Raw genomic sequence first — 22,647 nt, 5'->3', positions numbered from 1 at the left:
AGGGCAGTGTTCTCCACAGCAGTAGTCAACAAAACCAGACAAAGAGCTCACACAGTCAGACTCATAATTGGCACACAGTAAATCATCACATTGATATTCATTAAAAAAGGAGATAATAGCAGCAGCAGGAGATCTGCAACATAATTGACCAAATAGATAATAGATAATAATAGAAACATCTATGACTAAAATGCTTTTTTTTAATCTTATAAGTCATATTTTTCTGTTCTACATTCATTAATGTTAAAATACACTTTTATTATGATATATAACCTTTAATTTTGACTGTCTTTGCTGCTCTAACACTGGAAATTACCACATTGTGGGACGAATAAAGGACACTCGTCTTATCTTGCAGTTGAAGTGTGATATTAAATGGTACGAATAACTGTAAGAAACTTAAAATTAAAGTGGATTTACACGAGGACATGAGATTAGACCGAGTTCGAGGGCAGAAGGGGATTATGTTCACCCTGAGGAGCTGAAACATTCATTTTACGTGCACGGTAAACACTGTTTTTTCTGAAATTCTGAAGCTGTGGTGGTTATACAGACTATAATTTGTATCTGCTGTATTTTTAAGACCTAATTAAGAATTGAACAAGATTAACCTCCATCCTGAAGCTGGAGGATACGGAGTCAGAAACATTAGAGTGACATTTAGAGATGTGCCTAAAAAGAGCCAATCCAGCAAATCATGACAAAAGAGAGAACATTTAAGTGTGTAGCTTATACAACACTTGTTTTTTCTCTGTTATGGTTTGAAGATCTTGCATAACATTTGTGAGAATGTCACGGCTGCAAATGGGAGGCGTACGCTCCGATGTTTGTATCCTAACTGTCAGTCACAGCCCGCGAGAATCCGATCCACGTGCTGCCGCGACGCTGCTGAGTGTGCACTCCCAACCTGGCTACGGACTGATGCTGGGTTTCCATGGTAACACAGGAATCTGCCAGACAGCACTGTTGTCTACCAGGACTACGCTCAGCTGTATGTCCCCTGAGCACATGGACTTCTTGTGTGCTTTTGTGTGTGTGAGGCTAAAGTCTGAGGTGGTGTGTGTGTGTGTTACTCCACCACCTGTGCTGAGAGACGTTGAGAAGGGTGACTCGGTGGCGGTGACACGACAGACGACTCGTCTCACACAAGACACGGGGTCTTGTAAGCATCACCCACCTCCCCGTCTGTCTCCATCTTAGCATCCTCCTCTCCACCTCCTCTCTCTCTCTCTCTCCCTTCTACCCATCCTGTAACCATAGAGACCACTGTTGCGTGAAGAGGTTTTCTGGCCGACAGACGAGGTGGAAGTCAAACGAGGATACAGGATGCATGTGTACCATCACACTGCTGTCCCCCTCCCCCCCTCCCTCCCCTGCTGAACAGTCTTTGTCAAAACTTCCCTCAGACACAGACCTGCTGTACCGTGGTCTCTCAGATGCAGAGAACAACACGACAATCAAACTATTTATATCCCTGTCATTGTTCATTTATCCTTGTCACAGCTGGATTCTCACACAAGGAGCCTTTAAAGCCAACCTGCAGCGCTATGTGTGGAGAATGCAGATAAGCCATCATCAGCACTTTGGCGTCTCCTCATGTGACCCCGTCCTAGCATCGGTGTCCCTCCTCTAAGCATCTTAACACGTCTAACATTTGGTCCAACATCACAGAACTGCGTTCCCTTCACTGTCTCTTTTGTGCAACTCCCCCCCCATGCAGCAGCAGTATTAGCATTAGCAGCAGCCCAACAGACCCATTCCTGCTCACTGACTCATAAAAAGAAACACATTTGACATTAACAGTCATCAAATAGCAGGCAATAAGAAGAAGAGCTTCAGGTCACAGAGGTGCAACAGAGGAGGGAAACATGACGGACAAGACATAATTCCAATGTGAAATCTGTCCATTTGAATCACACATTATTCTTAAATGTCACCATGTACGAAGGTTATAGCTCACTCTTTCCCAGACTTTCTAAATAGGGACCCACTTTTATCATTTCTAAGAGATTTTTATATTAACCCTTAAGAGTTCCTATAGGCACATTTTCTGCCACAAGGAACAAATTAGTCAGTTTTTTTTAAAAGGGACTCTTAAGGGTTAAACATATAGACATAAACTGTTACTCAGAGGTTGGAACAATTCTGCAAATCCAATTCCAAAAAAAACCTTCTCCCACGACCCATCTGTGGGTCTCGACTAGGGCTGCAGCTAATGGTTATTTACATAATATTTGGTCCAGAAAATGTCAGATAATGTTGTTCAGTGTTTCCCAAAACTGGAAATGATGATGATTGATGATTCACAAATGTCTTGTTTTTGTCCACGAACCAAAATGATTAGATTATAATGATTTCTTTGTCAAATGGAGCAAAAAAAACAAAACAGAAAACATTCACATTTAAGAAGCTGAAAATTCTGAACACCAATGAATAGATAGTTAGATAGAAACCCTAGTTTTGGGGAATCACTAAAAGCATTACGTCCCTGATGATTAAGTAACACATCCAGACAATAATAATCTATAATAGAGAGCACATGTTACTTTATAATAAAGGAGAGGCGATGTGGCCCATTGTAAATATTTAGTGCAGCTTCTGCTGTTTTATTTTCAGACGGAGGTTTGTGTAGCAAACAGACACAGATTAAGAGGGAAAATTCTAATCTTCATCCACCTGTACCTGATTAAATACTGATAAATTCATAGAACTAGCTTTAAAGTTAAAGAAACACACAGTTAATGTTGTTCCTAAACTCTCATTGAAGTGGGAGGATGATTAGACGCCGAGACCATGCTCTGTTCAAGGTCGTCTCCACAGAAACCAATACTGAGTATTTCTTGTCCAGTAAAGAGAGCTCATCATCGTCAAACTTTAGATTCAGATGAAACAAAGACCAGATTACTGCAAATAATCATCTACTCCCCTATATTATAGAAGTGTCAGTCACACTGTGTATAATCCAGAGACGTCTTAACTGATCTCCAACACACGACACAACCAGAAGGTCATGGTCAAAATGGTTTACGTAGCCGAGCATAAGAAAATAACATCTTTTTTTGGCAAAAACAAACAAACAAGCAAAGCACGATTGGTTGGGCACAAACATAATACTGGCACAATCATGATCACTTTGTCGAGGCAGCCGTTGTGTTCGTCCGTTTACATACAGTACCAAAGGTCTCTGAGACATTTCAGATCATAAACCAAAGCCTGGTGTTGGAATTAACAGCAAATCTCAGGATCAGACGTTAAACCCAAAAGGTTTTTGGCGCTATATCGCTCCCCATTTAAAGATGGCACGACTTAAGTCATCAGTCTATGAGATGTGTCCTTCAAGGGTGTGGTGACTGAGTCCTGATTAATGGATTCTGCTTCAGAAAAATAGGCGCATTACTGAAATCGAGTAGAGACCTTAAATAAAAAGGCAACAAAGCAAAAAAACAGCAGCTAAGAAAAGGTCACAGCTTAGCACGCAACATTTCTTATCATCCTACTGATTCTTAGTTGTGTCAGTTTCAGTCCCACAAAGTCCTTGCTGACAAGACACGAAGCTTCTACTGATATAATAGTAAAAGTAATTCAGCACCAGTGCAACTACTCGGAAATCTTTGTGCTCCAGTTTTTCGATTTTGTCTGCAAATGTCCTCTCAGTCTCCAGCAGGAGTGTCAAAAGTTACGTCAGTCTTAGCGGATAATGTGCAGGTATCTGAGGTCAGGGTACAGGAGGTTGGCTAGCAGGGACAAAAGTCGAGGTGCGTCTTTGAGACAGTGTCCCGGGTAGCGAATGAACTGGACAGCCTTATTCACGGAGTCCTCAAACTCGGCGTATTGCTTATTGCTCGGCATGGCCTCCAACATCCCTAGTGCCTGCAGTCACGGAGAAAAAAACAAAATCGGGGAAAACAATTTATTTTAAGAAGATACTACAGAAGAGAGCACAAACTAATACAAATAGTTTGCAGTTTTTGTTGCATACTTGCTGGGCTTTCGCAGAGAGCTGCAAATCACTGGTGGGTTGAAGTCGAAGCTCGGTGTCCGACGGTAACTGGACTGAGAGGAAGGCTGCCAGACTTCGTACCACCACCCTAAACCTAGATAAGACAGGTGATGTTGAGCTTGGAGGAGCAGCTTATGAGATGCATTCAAGAAACCTCGTAAATGTCGTCTACAAACATGTTACACTAACTGCTGCTGCCAGCAGCTTTAAAATTAAGACTCTATTCTGGCCTCTTTGCTGATAAAATACATGCGAGCATACCTATTAGAGACAGGAGACTTTTTTCCAAGGCCTATAGCGCCCAGCAGCCCCGAGTTTTGCCTTTCTTCTCCCAGCTGAAGCAGCCTGGTTTGCAGCTTCAGCAGATTCATGACGACTCCCGACACTTCAGTCAGACCTGCCTGCGGCTGGATCTGCTCCGCCGACAGGTACAGTGCTTTGTGCCACCAGAGAAACAGCTTGGCTTCATCACCTGGACCACTGCACAGGCAAAAACACATCACAGAACATGCAGTTGTTTGTTAGCTCACTTTGAAACGATATCAAATCCAATCTAGGGGATGAGACGATGAGTGGGGGAGGGCGAACCTGGGGAAGACCTGACCGGTCCACGTGTTGATTAGCGCCAGAGTCCTCCTCTCGTTAGCTGCTGTGAATTCAGTGTTGAGACGCTGCAGGATGAAGGCGTAGAGCGTCAGGAAGCTTCCTCCCGAGTGGCTTTCAGAGAGGAAGTCGTCCACTGTGAGCTCGGGCACTTGCAGCGACGCTAACACTGGACCCCAACCAACAGACTCCTCCTCAGCTGAGCAGAGAGAAGAGAGAGAGGCATGTGAACACCTGATATCACATTTACTATCAATGGAGAAGTCAAACAGTCTGATTCACTTCTAGGCTGGATATTTTCAACTTAAATGTTTAAGTTTGTACTTTCCCAGAACATATAGGTATCTGATTTTGCAATAAAAAGTGAAACTGGCTCTGTACAGAAGGATAATATTTGCTATAAGTGCATTATAGCCGGCACACACAATAACAATATATTCAACTGTACAGATATTGTGTAATTGTGTTATATATTTAGCTGATTCTTTGTTTCAGTAACTGATTCGTCAATTAACCTTAGGAATAGTTGGTCACGTCTGGATTTAGACCACCTGTGTCATCAAGAGAGCCTGCACAATCATTCGGGGCAGTTCCCACTCCCACAACATCAATCAAGGACAAAGAAAACCTGACAAATAGCTTTTACCCAGAGGCTATTAGACTCTTGAACAATACATTCAATGCTGCCTCCCACTCTAATTATACTTTTTCTTCTCCTACACCTTCATTACGTCTAATTTTCACTCTATATTTTTATAATTTATGCTAAATTTTCGTCTTTTGTGTAAACGGAGATTGGCAAATAAAGGATTTTATTGCAAGGGCTAAAGCACTGAGTTACTGACTTACTGTGCAAATGCTAATAAAACTCTGGTATCTATTGCATTTTCTGACTTTGAACTAATGATTAATACATCTTTCTTACATAAAACAATACTAGCCAAAGTACAGAAATATCTGCCATATGGAGACACGTAAACACTTTCCTCTTCATGCAACACTCTTTAAGGCGACAACGCTACAACCTGGCTTACCGTGGTTGAAGTACGCCGTGATGCACGCCTCCATGATGCGCGTCATGTGCCGCACCGACGCCAGACAGCGGGTGCAAGCTGTGAGAAGAGGCAGGATAGGAAAGCCCCTCCCCTTCCTGTCCAGCCAGGTAATGACGCGAGCCGCGAGCGCCTCGCCGGACGAGACGCCGACACTGTTCAGCAACGCCAGAGCGTCGCTAAAGAGGCTGCAAAATGCCATGTGCCTCTGCTCCAAACCCGTCTCTGTGAAGGAAACGGGGATAAAAAAGAATGATAATGAAGACATGTTTATTCAGGGGCTGTCGAGGCAGAACACAGCGGGGAGACAGGTGTTGAGCGGAGGACTTGCTGCACCCTGCAGACTAACCGTTTAAGCTATCGAGTCCCCCCCGCCCCCCCCACTCCCCACGGGTGGTACCTGCTGTTACAGACGAGTGCTGGATCTCACCTGGAGGGTTGAATGTGACAATACTCTCTAAAAGCGTCTCCAGCTGAGCCTCCAGGCTGCCGAGGCTGATGCCGCCGCCCTGCTCGAGATTCACCAGAGACTGCACACACCAGCACACGTACGCTCCGGCCTTCAGCGTCTCCTCCTGACAAACGGGAAAGAGATTACGTTTCAGTTTATGTGAAATAAATGCTGAGTTATCAACACTTCATTTCATCATCCACGGTCATCTAACAGAATGTTTGACATATTTTTTTTACAGCTTTTTCCACAGATGCTGCCCCATTCAGATCTGGGATTATCATTTATACCAAGTGATCTAATCTCAGGACAGCCCTGAAGCATGACTGTACAGTTCTGGGTGCATCTGCTGTGTCCACATGAGTTTGGATCAGACTCTTGTTTGTGTGTGATGGTGAGTATGTGTGTACATCCGTGTCACAGTATGTGTTGAGGAGCTGATTCAGAGCTCTACTCACGCTGCTGTAACATGAAATAAGACTTTATGCTACAATCAAAGTTAATATTGTGGTGGTGGCTTAATATTAAACAAAGTATGGGCACTAAGAACGAGTAAAATCTCTTCTGGTAATGCATCGTGAGGACAGATATCACTCATGCATGCTCAGGAATGTGGAATGTGACCGCAAACCACCTCAGAATGTGTTTTTTTGCGATTGGACTTAAGGTCTGAAGTCATGGATGTTAATATCAGGGCTGAAAGGGCCCACACGCTGTATTGTCTTACTATGTGTGGAGCTTCATTAGTGCGGCAGTGGAGTCCAGCAGCACCGCGCAGCGATTTCAGCAGCAGCTGAGGGGCAGAGTCGATGCTCAGCAGCAAAGTGGGAGGGTAGTGGGTGCTGACATATCCCAGAATGCCTTGGTATGAGGACAGGTCCAGCTGACGCCAGGGCAGAGAGGTGGACTGAACCAACAGACTGAGCAGAGGGGAGTCCTGCGGGTCGTAGGAGGAAAGATGATGAGACACAATCATCCTTTGGCGTTACTCTTTGCTTTTATAAGGCACTTTGGCTCGACTTTAGCGCTACACAAATAAATAACTCGACTCACCTGTTGAGTCAGGAGCTGATCCTCCTTTGCCAGAAACACCAGCATGTACAGCAGATACACTAGCATGGTGTGCGACTCCTTCTGAGTCCACGTCTGCGGTAAAGTGGGATACGCGGCAGAGGCAGAAGGTGTTTGTAAGGTGTGGTCACTCAGGACGCTGATCCAGTTCACTTCACACAACACTTCTCCCATGAACAGGAAGCAGCTCTTGGGACTTCCTCTCTCCACCTGAAATGACAGCAAAGCAGTGAATAGGCAAAAAAGTAATTTGAACGCAAACAGACTAATCAAATCTCTTAAATTTCAACAGGAGAGTCATATTTTGTTAATACCATCTTATTAATATAATAATAATAATCAAATAATAGCGTGGTAAGATCTATGGAAAAGTGTCAGGATCATAAGGGAGTATTAATTTAATTTTTACATGTTTACGTGCATTTTGGATTTCCACGTAAAAACACCCTGCAGTGACCAAGGCTCGAGTCCAACTGCAGTCATTTTCTGTCATCTGTTTAATGCTTGAGGGAGATGTGGCGTAATGATAAAGGTAATTATAAATAAATGCAGTGGAAACAGATTTAGTAAATAAATCACATCTGTCTCTCAGATACTAAGACCTCTCCTCCTTTATGTAAAACCACTGTGTAGTTGTAGTGCAATGACTACCCGCAGTCCGCGGGAAAGATCCATAAGGGAGTATTAATTTAAACAAATGTAAAAGCATTGCACTGATAGTAGCCTATAGTAATCCTCATTACTTTGGAAATTACATGTTACTTCTGTAATTTTACCGTCTTATGACCACACTATGATCATGGTTATTACCAGGAAATTGCATTAGAAATAAGACCATTTCCATAATACTACCTCCATGATTATTACAACACAATATGTTTAAGTTTATAAATATAGCAGATGGTTTTCCTTCCACATACCCTTTCCTACATACTTTTATACCTTTTCTGGTACTGCATGTTTTACCATTCATGCATTATATTATAATGATTTTATTTGACGTAGTATGTTACATTGGTAAATTATCTCTCTAACTTTACCTAATGTGTTAGTTTGTTAAATTGTGTCTTCTTGTTCTGTTTTACGTGTAATAAGTGTAATTACACAGTCAAATTCCTTGCATGTGCACTCATACTTGGCCAATAAAGCTGATTCGGATCTAAAGTAGCCTCTGTAGAGCCTCTTGGTTCTGGAGAGATGGACCCATGTGGCCCTAGTTTCTAGGAACATGTTGATGAGGCTCTGATTACGTAAAGCAAATCTAATATTAGAACTTGGGGCCAAGGACCCAGGTCTCACATTAACAAGCTCCCCTGAGTGCTGCATGTTTGGATCAGTGTGCAGTGCTGTGTGTGGGGGGGGGGGGGGGACCACTCGGCTAAGTGTCTTACATTGAAGAGCTGCTCCATGAGCTGAGTGTCGGGGTGAAGGCTTTTCCAGGGCAAGCTGCGCAGGTGTGTGTGGTACAGGTAGAGCAGGTACTCGGGCGTGCGGGGCGACGTGCAGCTCTCGCAATACTGCATCATACACAGCCACAGAGCTCCTCTCTGACCAGGGAGCATGCGATCTGCAACGCAGCAGCAGCAACACACACAGACACGTTAAAAATAACAACACGAGGGAAAAAAACATGCTCATGTGTGAACACTGCAGACCCCGACCTCTGAATCTGTGATGCAGCGTGTCAGTGAGCTGAGCGTACAGCCCCAACAGGCGCTCTGCGGCGCTCGCATCCGTCTCCAGCCAGGGGTAGCACTTGAGGTTTCTGAGACAAAAGAGAAGCCTTTATTATAAATATTGTTAAAATGAGCTCTTGTTTGCACTCTCTTTTTGTTGAAATCATTGTTCGTATTCGTTTGTTCGTATGCTGCGTTGTCATGTGGAGAACAACAACAAACATGTGGGACAATAAAGTAATCAAACCATTAAGTGGGTTTCCATCAGTCTGTGTTTATGTGCGTTTTGGATTTCCACGTAAAAAAACACCCCTGTAGCGAACAAGGTTCAATTCCAACTGCAGTATTTTGCTTTTTGTGCTTGAGGGAGATGTGGCGTAACGATAAAGGTAAATATAAATAAATGCAATGGAAATGGATTTTGCAAATAAAAGAGGATTTGAGATTTTGAGATCATGTCATTGAAAAGTCCCACGTACTTCTTTGTATTTCGCTGCAGTGGATCAAAGCAGCAACAAAATGCTACCATATGAATTTATTCCTCGCACTCATGATTGGTTGGCTGCCGATGACATCTATAGATGTCAATTCAAATACAACCTGATGAAAGAAGAGAGTCTACTCTTTCTTTTGGTAGTTTCGGTGTTTACATAGTCATAGAACACACTATTTTGTGGGTCTTGGAAAATCAGTCAAAATGCTGTAAAACACTTGGCGGTATGGGGCTCGCTGCGCTGAAAATGGCTGGCAGCCACTGAGTTTTAAGTGATGATGTTTCATGCATTTCTCTCACAGTTTGTACAACTACAACGTACATAACATCTGCTCTTCACCTGTACAAAAAACAATGATTCCATCTTGTGGAACACCTCTCCTCCTCTATGTAAAACTGATAGCTGTGTGGTTGTAGTGCAATGATTACCCGCCGTCTTCGCAGTCCGCGGGAAAGATCCAAGGCGTAAATAACTTCACAATCTTACAGTGGAGGTCCTGCAGAGCTGCGAGAGAGAGACATTTCTCCTTCATTACGACAACTTAAGAACGTGCACGCAAACGTGAAAACATGATTTGATAGTTTTATACCTTTTGTTATTTTGCTGCTGCCCACCGACTCTCTGGCACAGCTGCCGAGCTGGACGTTGATTAAATGATTGATCAAATGCTCCCAGAAGGAGACGACCTCACTGATGTAAGGAGTCCACGCAGAGTAGAGGCCGAAGCTGCGGAGGTCTTGTTTACCGAGACGACTCCGCAGGAAGTAATCGCTCAGCCACTCAACCGTCTCATCCACCTGTTACCGATAAAAACAACCACAGCCATGATGCATTAGTAACGAAATGTTAAAGTATCCTGATCAATATCAATATCAACAACGTGAGTAACCTGCTGGGGCGAGAGGCTGATGGGGGATCTGTAGTAAGAGGGAGAGGCTTGTGCAGCGACAGCACGACCGGAGACGTCTGTGGAGGCGAGGGTTTGTTCAGCTTTGATCTTTGTGCTGCGGGACGGAGGTAAGCAGCCCAACACTCGCAGAGTCACCTTCCAGCACTCTGGACTCAGTAACTGGTTTGAAGAGCCTGGGGAGATTCAACATGACATTAGTTTGATTTTGTTGCCTATTTAAAAATTATTTTTGGGCATTTTTAGCCTTTAATAAATATCATGAATCATAATATGGGAGATGAAATAGGAGAGAGACGAAGGCAAACACCCTACAAGCCACATTTTCCCTGATTTCTTTAGCTATTTTGTAGCTACAGTTTGTTTTTACTGTTTCTACATCACACTTTTTCTCTTTCTATTGTGTTTTAATTACAATGTTTTTAAGGTAACGTTTAATTTAAAATGCCTTTGCATTGTATTTCCTGCCTCCTTCAAGCACTTTTTTTTTTTTTTACCGTGCCTTGTGTGCGAACGGTGCTATTTAAATAAACTCGCCCTTGCCTGTTGATTGGAGGAATGACTCAGCTAACAATAACGGAATTAAATTATTTATTCCCCTCCTTTGTTGTTGGGGAGATGAGTAGGAGGGCTTGTGTGAGGAGGATGGATGTGTTTTTCTCTGAATCACAGGGATTATGAGACGATTTTCAGAGCCTTCCCTGCTCATGAGCGCTTTAACAAGGCAACACGTGACACGAAAAGACAATAGAGATGTGCTTTTCAATGTGACAGCAATGTCCCTGCAAGTATTTTTCTTTTGTAGCCTGATGTCTTCTAACTTCTAATTATGTGGTTGAGACATGAATCCAAAGTGCACACTTACTGGTCATGAGCAGACGCAGGCAGTCACTGTAGTGATCGGGGAAGTGGTGGCGCAGCAGCCACGTCCAGTGTTTGGCAAACAGGTGAAAAGGTATGAGAAGCTCAGGCTCCGGGTCTCGGCCGCAGACACAGAGAGCGCCGTGGATCAACTCCAGCAAACGAGTTCTCTCCGAAAACACAGGGTGGGATTCGGTCAGCCACAGCGGCAAGTCAAACTGCAGAGGGGAGACGGTGTTAGAGGACTGTGACAGCAACAACATGTTATATATTTAACTTCTTAAAAACCGACCTTCGTGAGCAGCATGAAGACGACGTCGGCGCTGTCGAAGTGCAGTGACGTCACCACGTCCTGGTAGAGGAAGACGAGCTGTTTGGGCGCAGCGTTGGGAGTGAAGAACGGGGAAATGAGAGGGCAAAGACGCCGCTGCTCCAGGATGGTCTTCAGGAGACGGCCACACTCCTCTGGATTGTGCTGGATAAACACCTGGATACACATTTAAATTGATTAAGAGCAGGTTTTATTATCAGTTCTGTCTTTTTCACATCTGTGAGTTCTCTTTCTGATCCTGTCCGTTTGGTAAAGTTAATTTAGGAGTGGTCTATAGTGATGCAACCAAAGATTCTCTTCTTCTTTAGCTGTTGTCATCCGTGATGGTACATTACTGCCCCCTACTGAGTGAACAGTGACATCACAGTCGCCTCCTAACTGTACCAACAGTTAAAAATGAAACCCTGCAGATACTGTTTGTAAATCTATAATTCTATATCAATAAGACAAGGGTTTTCCCACAGTTTCGTCATATTGTCTGTGTTCAGCTCCTAGAGACACAGTTTAAGTGGTCGATAAGTGCATTGGTGCTCACAAGTATAATGTTTGATTCCTTGCAGGTTAACTTTGTTGTTTTGTTAATTAAAACACTTAACATTAATGATGTTAACAGTGTATTGGGGTGTGCGCATACACACCTGTCCCAGTATCTCGACACACGAGGAGAGATACTGCCGTGTTGGCGGATGCCGCAGTGTGTCCTCGCACACAAAGGAGACCACCTGGTAAAAGGCTGACACGCCAACATGCTGCACTGCAGGAGATTTCTGCACCTTGTACATATTCACCAGGGCCCTGAGCACAATAAAAACGTGGTTCATGCTGCAGTTAAAAAAAAATTAATTTTAATCGAAAAATGCAAAAATCTATGTATACTAACGTGATAAAGTTCTCCGTGTGGACTGCAGCCTGGGCCAGGCTCTGAGGTGGAGGGGCCATAGCGTCTGTTTGGAGTTTCTTGACGTCTCGGCGCAGCGACGTTATCTGAGTCTGAATGGCCTCCTGTCTCTGGACACGCTCACACTACATGGTTATAAACAGACACACACATGGATTAACAAACCATGGCAAATACCTCACTGTTATATCTCACAATTTGAAATATCTGCAGTTTTTAGGGAACGTACGGTGACAGTGATGTTTGCCGGTCCCTGACACGGCTGTCCTCCCTTCCCTTTACACTCCAGGGCCATGGTGACCTGCTCTGACCGGTTCTTATACAGCAGAGGAAGGCTCTCCAGCAGTTCCTGCTCCATCGCAACCTGCTGGGCTTCACGTGCCACTGCAATCCTGGCAACAAAGCAACGTGTTTCGGTATCAGTATTTAATCTACAAAGCTGCACATATGCAGTACACTTCGTTTCTGGGGTAATCTGTGTATACTAATGTGCTTAAAAACATTTATCACATGACCGTTCACATACGCTGGGCATGCACATACTAGTATAAACAGGACGTTGATTGATTCTCTTCTAAAAAGCAAGATAAAAAGCAATAACAAGGATTTCTGTTATTAGACTGATTGATAACTGACCTTTACAGCCGATTGTCAAGTCATGGCTGATAAGAATGAATCAGGAAATATATTTAACTGAATTGGCAAAGTTCTGTGTTTGCCTGTTTGTACTAAAACACAGCCCCAGTTTTTAAACTTCTCCAATTTTGGTACTTTAGCGTGGATGTAGAGCATGTACCTGGCCTGGTCTTGCAGAACGCAGAGGTCCTGCTGCAGCAGCTCAGCAGCAGCTTTAGAGTCAGTGAAGCAGCCGGGGAGAATCTCATCCACGGGCGCCTTGAGCTGCTGCAGCTCTGGAGCTGCACGGGGAACGGGATGCTTCTGCAGGTTGGACAGGATGCGCTCCTTTGCTGCACACAGAGAACAATGTCAAATAACTAAAAACTAAATAAAAAATATATATGGCAGTGATAAAAACAAGTGAGATATCATCAATACTGTAATATAATTCTTGCAAAAAGCGTTCTTTTGGTTCAAAAATTTGAATTTTGTACCATTATTCGGGCTGGTGCAGTCAATAAAGCCAGGATTCTGGGCCTGCAGGAAGGTTGGCTCACTCTTCACCTTCTCCCACAGAGCCAAAACCTCCCTCTCGTCATACTGCAGACGCTCCTGGTCCACAAACTCGAGCCACAGTTCCTACAACATCATAACAGACATGACAATGAAAGAAAAATATCCTGTAACACACGAGAGCTCTGACTTATCTGCAGTAACAGATAAATGGTCTATATTTATATAGCACTTTTCTACACAAAGCTCCTTTACACTACCGTTTTGCCATTCACCCACCCACCTGATGCCGCTGCATGACCTGTGCCAGTCTGTGTGGTTCGTACTGTGGAGGAAGAGAGGGAAGATACACTTCCTGCTTCTGCAGCGTCTCATCATCCAACCACAAAGCAAACACACCAAACAACCTGTAAACAAACAATCCAATGAGACTTGGGATCCCAGCAAAAACCTACAGTATGTCTGATACCATCTGCCAAACAGTAACAAATGATGTTTTAATCACACCAGAGACTAACCTGACCAGCTCCGTGTGTAGCTGTGGAGACGTGAGGTACGAGGGACAGGGATTATCAGGAGTTTCATCACTGCGACCGTCTGATGAGGGCGTTTGTGGAGGGGGCACCCTGAGGGCCTGGCTGGCAGCGTGGTGGAAGTCGGACACTTCCTGGATTCTAAGCCTCAGATCTCCGAGTAAAGCTGCCTGAGATGAAGCCTGGAAGAACCTGCGCCCGATACAACCGCCGGCAGCAAGTCTGGAGGAAAACATAATGTAAACGTGATATTTGGGTTCTGCATATTTCAAGATCTCGCTAGGCTGGGAATAGTGACAGCTGTGTGTGTGCATCATACCCATACTCTGGCCCCGGCTGTCTGAGGTAAAGCTGTAGGAACTTCTGCCAGACCAGAGGAAGGAGCGGGTGGTCAGGGGGCGTGGCTACAGCCTGACACGCCCAGCGGTACACCTGTAACCGCTGCAGGGACGGAGCTACTGGCAACTTTATCCTCTGCTGCGCCTTCTGGCTCAGACACAGACACAGATACAGCGTTAACAGTCTTTAGTCAACATTTAGGAGAATGAATAGATAGATAAATAAATAAATAAATAAATAGATAGACAGACAGATGACACGATAAGATTGTATGTCACAATAATTTAAGGAATATCTTGTTATAACACAAAATTTCAGATTCATTCATATTTTTCTGGCAGCAATACGCTTCTGTACTTTATAACAACAAAACGTGATCAAGAAATGTATAATTATGTTTGTTTGTACACCTTTAAAGCTTGTTCTGGGGAGACATTGGGCTCTGACAGGAGCTCCAGTTCAACGCAGCGTCTCAGCTGAGAATCTTCCTCAACCAAACCCTCCATGTTCAGCACCAGCCAAGCAAACCAAACCTACACACAAAAACACACACAGAGAAAGAAAACACAGAGTCTATCAAGATTGAGTGCTTTACTGATAACAGCAGAAAGACTTGCACATACTCTGGGGTGCTTACCTCTACACTCAGCGATTGACCCTCGATAAAGGAGGGCGTGGCATTCCCAGCAATCCAGCCAAAGAGAGAGGTGAGCAGACCCCGATCACCATGGTAACCCAAGGCATCCTGCATGGTATGAAAATGGAGAAAATCATTACATTAGTGGTGTCACTGTAACCTTTCTCAACCGTTCTCAAGCAATTATGAGAAAAAGGTTTGACAAGTAACCAGATGCTATGAAATCAAAGCTTAATTTAGGTTCCAGTTTAAATTCGAGTTTCCCTCAAAACCTTCCTCTTTCTATACTGAGTCACACATTGAATATTCCTTCCTTATGGCAATTTACAGCCAAACTCTGAAACCGACGAGGTTCCTGAAATGTTAATCTTACCTTATGCAGCTGGTAGAGGAGTTTCTGCACACATTCCTCCTGGTGGTGAGTGAACGCAGCACAGCACAATTGATCCATGAGGAACAGGACCGTTTTGTCTCTGTACCACAGGTTCTGCTGCGTCAGAATTCCCACCCAAAACTCGAGCACTGCTGCAGCTCCGACGCGACCGGGCTGCGAACTCTCCACCACGTGGCTCTGAGGAATAAAATATGTACAGATGATGATGATAAGGATGTCGGAAAAGTGACATAAACCTAATGTACATCACTAGTTCAAATTGCAAATAAAGCCCACGAGAGTATTGTTTATTTTGCCAACACCGACGTCTTATGAACATTGAGATTTCTTCCATATCTAAATATCTAAATAATAAGTCACCATCCATCCAAACATTACACAATTATGAAGTCATAATCAAAGCTCCTCAGTGACAAACCTGTATAACGCTGTTCAGCAGTCGGACATTGTCCCCGTACGTGGTTCCTGTGAGGAGCGGAGCTACCCGATGAGTGACCTGCTGCGTCACACCCTGAGGACACACGCTGTCGTACTGCAAGAACAGCTGCACGCAACTGACAAACCTGGACAGTAGAGACAAAAATAATGAATATTTAAGTGTTGGACATACAGTAGCAGTAGTAGGTTTTAAAGGCTGTGGGTGAACGATGCATCATTTCTTACTGAGAGTTATTGAGCAGGTAGAAGCTGAGAGGGTAAGTGGGCGGCAGTATGTTGTCCAGCAGATGCACGGCAGCTTTCAAGTGACGAGACTGAATCAGACTCTTCAACAAAACAACTCCGTCGGTACAGAAGTTTTCCAGGCTAAACAAACACAGAGATGACATTAATTTGACTGACAAAACAAGCACATGACGTGGGAATGAATACTCAGCTTGGACATGAAAGTACAAACCTGTGTCCTACTGATGTCATGGCAATGGAGAGGTAGCATCCGATTGGGATGCCTGCTTTTACAGCCCTGAGGACAGAGTGCATGCTGGGAGTGTGTGTGAGCTCCGGAGGTGGGTTGGACGCAGGAACCGACCAGGCTCCTTTAGGGTTTTGACTGTTACTGTGGAGCTTCAGCCTTAACAACAGCTGCCACGCCCACTGACTGAAAGATGCTTCCGGAGACACGCCCAGACGAAGCACACTGGCAAGGTACGACACCTGAGGTGAGGAAACAGGGAGTTGACTTTGTTGAAAGCAGCCATAGAGAGTCAGATTGTTTGTGTGTGGTTAAACGGGGCAGATGTGTGTCACCTGTTTGATTCCCTCTGATATGAGGCCACTGTACGGTTTGTCAGTTAGATACTTCTGGTAAGCCTCGGCCACCAGCAGAGCAACTTCACTGTGGAGAGATGAAGGCAGCGCCAGGGAGCCGTCCTGCAAGAGCGAACACATTTAGTCTTTTCATTACAAACTCATCACTGCACATCCAATGCTCCAATGGTTACCTGTGAATAGCCCCAGTTCAGCCCCTCCAGGATGACACAGGCCAGCCGGTTCTCCACGGCAGACAGAGGGTTTTGGAGCAGCCAGGCTCCGATCACACAGATTTCCTCTGGTCGTGGCAGCCACAGACTCAGAGGGAGCTCTTTACACAGGTATAGAGCCATCTAACATACACACACAAAAACACAGGTCAGTTTTACATCTACCAAATGACGTAGCCTTCTTCTAGCAGTTAAAATCACAATACTTACCATTCCTACAGTCTGTATCGTCTCTCTCAGTTTTTCCAGGAGCACAGAAATAACATAGGGATGGGCTGTTGCTATGGCAGCCAGCAACTCCCTCCCCACCTTAGAGTATATTTCTCTGGTCGACATGCTCACATAAGACACCTGACGTGGAGTAAAGGAAAAGATGTCAAAGAAGACGTGGGTAGTAAATGTCTTCTAAAAAAAAAGGGGATCAATGAGATGCAGTGTTAGTTGTGTATAATACTTTTTCCTCCAGTCTTCTGGGTTTAGTTGATTTCATCTGCTTTGTTTAAAATCCACATCACACTTTTATCAACCCTCCCTACCTGGTAAATCAGCAGAGTTATAGTCGTGACGAAAACAGGGTCAGTGTGCTGAGTCGGCGTCGCCATGTGTGCCAGCGCAGTGAGGAGGGAGATGCCGTCGGAGCTGTTCACCTCACACAGCCATTGTTCAAATCGCACCTGGTGCTCTGGGTCTGTGAGAGAGAGAGACAACATTATTGTCTTAAATTGGTTTTAAAACCTGTTAATATTTCAATATGAGCATGACATCGTTAGCTTAGCATTGCAAAGATAGTAGATTGAATTTACTGGTACCTCTGAGAGACTGAATGCAGGACTGAGTGTCTCTTGCAGCGCTGAGTGTTTCTACTCCTGCCGTGTCTGCGCTCTGCATAACATACAGGACTTTCCACAGCATACAGCTCGACAATGTCCCATAAGGCATCTCGGACATGAACAACCAAATACCCAACCTGTGAAGAGAGGAGAAGAAGGAGAGAAAATAAAATACCCAAGTACATGAAGCAAATCACCTCCAGTTGAGATGGAAACCTGAAGCCAAGGATTAAAGTTGCCTCACCGCTTGTTTCTGAGCACATGTAAAACAGCTCTGAGGAAGAGATGATCGTACTCCAGCTGCAGTTTGTCCAACGGCAGAGTGTGCACATGAGAGCTGGACCCACCAGCACTGGTCACTGTAACATACTGAGCCCAGTGATCACTCACATAACACACGGTCATTCTGAGGGACAGAAAATGACATATATTAACGCATTTTTCTGATTTTAATAGCGTTGTAACCTGGCTTGTGAAGTGTGTGTAATCGAGGACCGACCGTATGATGTGTCCTATTCGTTTGACCAGTTGTCTGTATCGCGCTCTGTTGTAGGTTTGCAGGCCAAGGGCGAGAATTTCAATGAGAGACGACGCGAAAGCAAACAAACGCATCATCTTCTGACTGGAGTAGGCCTGAGGCTCATACACACCTGGACACAGAGCAGTGTGTCAGTTCATACTATGAATGATTCAAATCAACAGACAGATGGATGAGCAGACAGACAGACGGACTGTCTTACCCTGCTTACTCATGCCCAGCATGTGCGAATAGAGCTGCTGGAAGGGGAACTGGTTGAGTAAGGAGATCAGATCCTCCTCACAGAGGAGCAGCCAGCTGCTCTCTGGGTCTTCATCCTAAACACAGAGAACAGCAGGTTAAGTTAAAGTTAAGTTAAAATGCAAAGTGGAAGCTCCATCTTTTCAGATGAAATAACAATGACCAAACCTGCTGTTTGTTTCTTCAAAACAAAGTGGTTCCTAAGCAACAAGTTAGTGATGGCAGCGGCCGTGGGTTTAAACCAGCACACTGATATTTAAATGATAATTAGTGGCTTAACTGTGTCTCAGCAGATTAGAACAAAGACTAGAACATTCTGTTTCAAAATGTACAAAAAGGGCATCATCATTGTCATCATCATCTTTTTTTTTTTTTTATTTAAGATATTGTGTGAAGCTGGAAAACACAATTTTCAATTTTTCAGTTTAGTTATTTTCTTACATCTTATAACTGTATACAGCTTAATTTTTTCTACATTTTACCCTTTTGTGTCAAACTGATTATGGAAGTTTTGTAACTTAACTCAAAGGGACTCATGGTCTACTACACTTACCTCCTCTCCACCTTCATCCACGAGGGTCCAGTTTCCAGACTCGGGTCCAGAACCTGAAGAGCTTTGGTTATCACTTGGCTTCATATGGCCCAGAAACTCTGCACGATGTCTGAGTAAAGACAGAGAGGCCACTAGTTAGAGATGTGGGGTTGTGAGAATCTGGATTGACAATTAAAACCACACACTGCAGTGGAAAGACAGTAGGTTAAAATTGGCTCCTTTACACACCTGGTAGGTGACATCAGGATTGCCAGAGCTTGCATGAAGTGCTGCACTCCACAGGTGCTTCCTAAAACTTGAATCTGCAACATTTAGAAGAAAACTTCAGCCATTTTTATACCACAGATAAAACATCATCAAACATTTTTTAATATTGTGTCCATAATTAACCTGAAGGAAAGGTGCAGACCACTTTCCAACCCCTGCAGGGCAACAGAGGAGATGGCACAGCAAGTACAGATGTTCTCCTGACCCTCCGACATGTAGCAGGACAGCCACCTGGAGATTGGACAACTTAACAAAATACCTCAACCAAAGGAAGAGTTAAAATGTACTTTGTGTATATATATATACCAATCTTTCCAGCCAGTGATGGATGTCTGTTTGGAACTGTGTGTCATCGAGGACTCTGCGTGTGAAGCTGAACAGGACGCTGATGGCTTCCTTCAGTGGTTGGAGAGAACAAGGCTGCTTTTGGCTGCCGGACCAATCTGAAAAGGAGAAGGAAACAAAACAGTGTACTGTGTGCACAAGGACGTGTTTGGAACACGCGATGAGTTTTGGCTACAGCTTTCTCTTACCTTTCAGTAGACGATGCAGGTACGACTCGACCTGCAGTCGTGACAACAGAGCGGTGTATGCATGAAGCGCCACCTTTTGATGGAGCAGCTCACTGCGGGCTTCAAAGAGCCTCCTCAGCTCAGCGAGCACACTCTGACTGAAATCTGCCTGCTGGAAGCGATGGTAACCACACACTTTGGACTGGTCTGCACACACACCCTGTGGTGAGTGACATGATGTCAAAGGTGGTATCATTACGATTGGAGCGGTATAATTATAGTTCTGGATCCAAACACTCACCTGAAGCGTGAGCTGTTCGTCTCTGAAGCTCCAGAGGCGGTTCTGTGTGCTCTTGCAGTCAGAGGATTGTGTGTGTAGCTGCGTGTGCGACTGCGTGAGCTGTCTGCGGCAGCGCCAGTAATTCTGCAGCAGCTCAGTCAGCTCGTGGTTCTCTTGCCGGGCCAGAGCGCAGAACTGAACGGCATGCATTTCGACACCTTCTAACCAGGCTCGCAAACCTCCGCCCGGCTCCCAGACGCTCAGCTGCTCCAGGCAGAACGGCTGCAAAGGGGAAAGTGTGAGGTAATTGCGGTTATATACTGTATCTAACACTCTAATGCATCCTGAGTTATGAAATCCTCATGGTTTCACTGATGTTGATACAATGTCAGAGGTAAAAAAACGCATTTTTATACTTCTGGCTTCTGAATGAAAGGTTACTTTTCATCTTAGTGGATGACCTTGTTTGAAATGCTGTATAAAACTTTATAAAAACCAATGTAATCAAAGCCATTCTGTCTTTTTCCCTACAAATGTATAAATCTGTGTCATCTCTGTGTGTATGAGAGCGGTGTACCTGTATTTCTGGAGCCGTCATGGGTATCTCTGGATAGAGTTTGCTCCTGGAAAGTTCAGCTACACACTCCAGAGGCTGCAAACTCGGGGGAGAAGACTCCTGCTCAGGAAGCGCCAACACCGCAGGACCTTTTGCACTACTTTTTATAGTTTGCATGGCGAGCTGTATCACAGGACCCTCCTCCAGTGCAGGGAGAGACGGGTAGAGCGCAGGGGCACTCGGGACATTTGGGATCTCAAACTGAGTTGAAGTGCAAGACTGATTCCACGATTGTGTCTCTTTTTCCACCTCAGTGCTGAGTGGTGCAGCTTTAAGTTCAGTCCCCTGATCTGCCACTGTGTCATCGTCCTCTTGCACCAGATGCTTTGTACCCTGCGACGTCTCTGTTGACACACTGAGAGTCGATTGTGAAGTCTTGCTCGACACAGATGAGGATAAAGTCTGTGATGATGATGATGATGAAGTCTTCTGTTTCTCAGAGGACAGGTCTGACAGCTGTGCAGGGGTCTGAGGGGGCTGAGCATGGTCCTGTTGCTCCTCCTCTGGCTCCTGATAGGGCAGACTGAGGGGGATGTCAGTGAAGCCAGAAGCAGAGGCGTCATCGCTGACTGCTGAGGGAGCTGTGGCTCGTTTTTCTTCCACTGCCTGCTTCTGTTTTCTTGCCGACTGAAAAGATTAGACAATAAACACAAATGAAAACTACAGAAAGGCTGTTAATTTCCCCAAGTGTCAACACATTCTCCAATCTCACAATTTTAGCAAATTGTTCAAAACTAAAAACACAATTTTATTTATTATAACACATTATTAGTAAGTTAGTAACAAGTGAGTACTGTACAGATTTGAAAGACTAATATATCGACTGGATATCCATGTTCTTTATTAGACTATTCTTGAAGGAACTCGTTATTCACCTGAGACTTTCCGACGGTTTTGGCCTTGGTCCTCTTTGGTCTTACGGCCTCCATCTTCACCGCTTACCCCAGCTGTTTCCCCCCTTAGCTCAGATCACACACAGTGGACCGAGGTGTTTCCTATAGGAAACAATCAACTGGCTACGTACAGCCCTCATTTGTGTTGTAGCTAAATTGAGGCTGAACAAATTGGGGAATACATCTAATTCCGAGAGGTATTATTATGACTGTTGTTTGCAACGTCAGTATTTAATATTCACAATTTAACCAATTCGGAAAGTTAAGGAGCATTATTACCATGTTACACCATCAAAACATCAAAGGACCACTGTTTATAATTAAGTGACATCTAGGATTACAGTTGCCTATTGCAACCAACTGTGTCCAGTTACACACTTTTTGTGATTTTTAGGTAGTAAATAAATAAATTAAAGCACAATTTTGAACGTGAATTTCTCTTGAAATTCTACTCATAGGACCTTCAACAACAAACAATAAAACAAAGAACGATAATTTGTCAATTTCACTGCTTCAAAAGTAGGATTTCGACTTAAAAACAGATTCATTATTCGGCCCAACTATAAAAACAAACAACCACCATGAGCTATGACATAAGTCTTTGCTGCGATAAGCAGAGGAAGCTGGCTGTGCTGTCGAGATACTGCCAGTGCTCGTGGACTAAACACTCGTGGACAGCCCGTAAAAAAAGAGTCGCTGACAGGAGACAGAGAGACAACAGCTAGCCTGAATGTCAGCGTCAACGAAGGGTCCACATTCACGAAAAACGAACGCAGCCTCTGCGCATCAAAACACAACACTGAAGACGCCCAGCCAAAGCTAAGCTAAGCTAACGCGAAGCTATTAATGTATTACGTTGCTTGTTTTTCCCCCCCTCCCAGAGAAATACATCCAGCGGCGGCTCTACGCTGTTTCCGGGCTAATTCCCCATGTTGTCAGCGTCAGATTTGAACAGTCAGAGGCGAGTGACACGCAGCGTGAAGCCTCTCCGCTGCTCAGCTGTCGTTTGTTATGTTTGTTGTTCCAGGAACTCCGCTATCGCAGTCTGTGGTCACGTGACTA

At 44.4% G+C, this 22,647-nt stretch overlaps 1 protein-coding gene across 1 annotated transcript; it reads right to left on the bottom strand.

Annotated features, from left to right (window-relative positions):
- Positions 1-2,596: 2,596 nt before the first annotated feature.
- Positions 2,597-22,506, bottom strand: epg5 (ectopic P-granules autophagy protein 5 homolog (C. elegans)). Its single transcript, XM_083905206.1, has 45 exons — positions 21,568-22,506; positions 20,654-21,319; positions 20,098-20,358; positions 19,818-20,016; positions 19,591-19,727; positions 19,408-19,515; positions 19,246-19,319; positions 19,018-19,126; positions 18,427-18,541; positions 18,186-18,336; positions 17,931-18,092; positions 17,666-17,823; positions 17,393-17,544; positions 17,067-17,207; positions 16,818-16,979; positions 16,624-16,746; positions 16,274-16,530; positions 16,042-16,182; positions 15,797-15,941; positions 15,358-15,555; positions 14,985-15,092; positions 14,758-14,880; positions 14,328-14,494; positions 13,994-14,230; positions 13,759-13,882; positions 13,457-13,601; positions 13,141-13,312; positions 12,574-12,736; positions 12,327-12,469; positions 12,085-12,241; positions 11,408-11,602; positions 11,120-11,333; positions 10,237-10,430; positions 9,937-10,144; positions 9,776-9,851; positions 8,839-8,942; positions 8,569-8,744; positions 7,160-7,387; positions 6,834-7,043; positions 6,086-6,230; positions 5,638-5,880; positions 4,589-4,802; positions 4,262-4,480; positions 3,980-4,094; positions 2,597-3,870 (listed from the first exon to the last, which is right to left on the bottom strand). Exons 1-45 carry the CDS (start codon positions 21,619-21,621, stop codon positions 3,688-3,690), a joined length of 7,776 nt encoding a protein of 2,591 aa, XP_083761332.1. The 5' UTR covers positions 21,622-22,506; the 3' UTR covers positions 2,597-3,687.
- Between the last annotated feature and the right edge of the window lie 141 nt (positions 22,507-22,647).

Source organism: Microchirus variegatus (genome assembly GCF_963457635.1).
Source record: "Microchirus variegatus genome assembly, chromosome: 18".
Lineage (NCBI taxonomy): Eukaryota > Metazoa > Chordata > Actinopteri > Pleuronectiformes > Soleidae > Microchirus > Microchirus variegatus.
This window is presented reverse-complemented; position numbering and strand designations above follow the sequence as displayed.

Bases quoted from the DNA above. Each gene is read 5' to 3' on its own strand.
- epg5 (XM_083905206.1), bottom strand. From the start codon at position 21,621: ATGGAGGCCGTAAGACCAAAGAGGACCAAGGCCAAAACCGTCGGAAAG. The intron at 14,495-14,757 runs GTGTACAAACAA...TGTCTGAGCCAG, and splicing joins CCCCAGAACAAGCTTTAAAG to AAGGCGCAGCAGAGGATAAA. The intron at 8,745-8,838 runs GTCGGGGTCTGC...GCTGCGTTGCAG, and splicing joins GCTGCATCACAGATTCAGAG to ATCGCATGCTCCCTGGTCAG.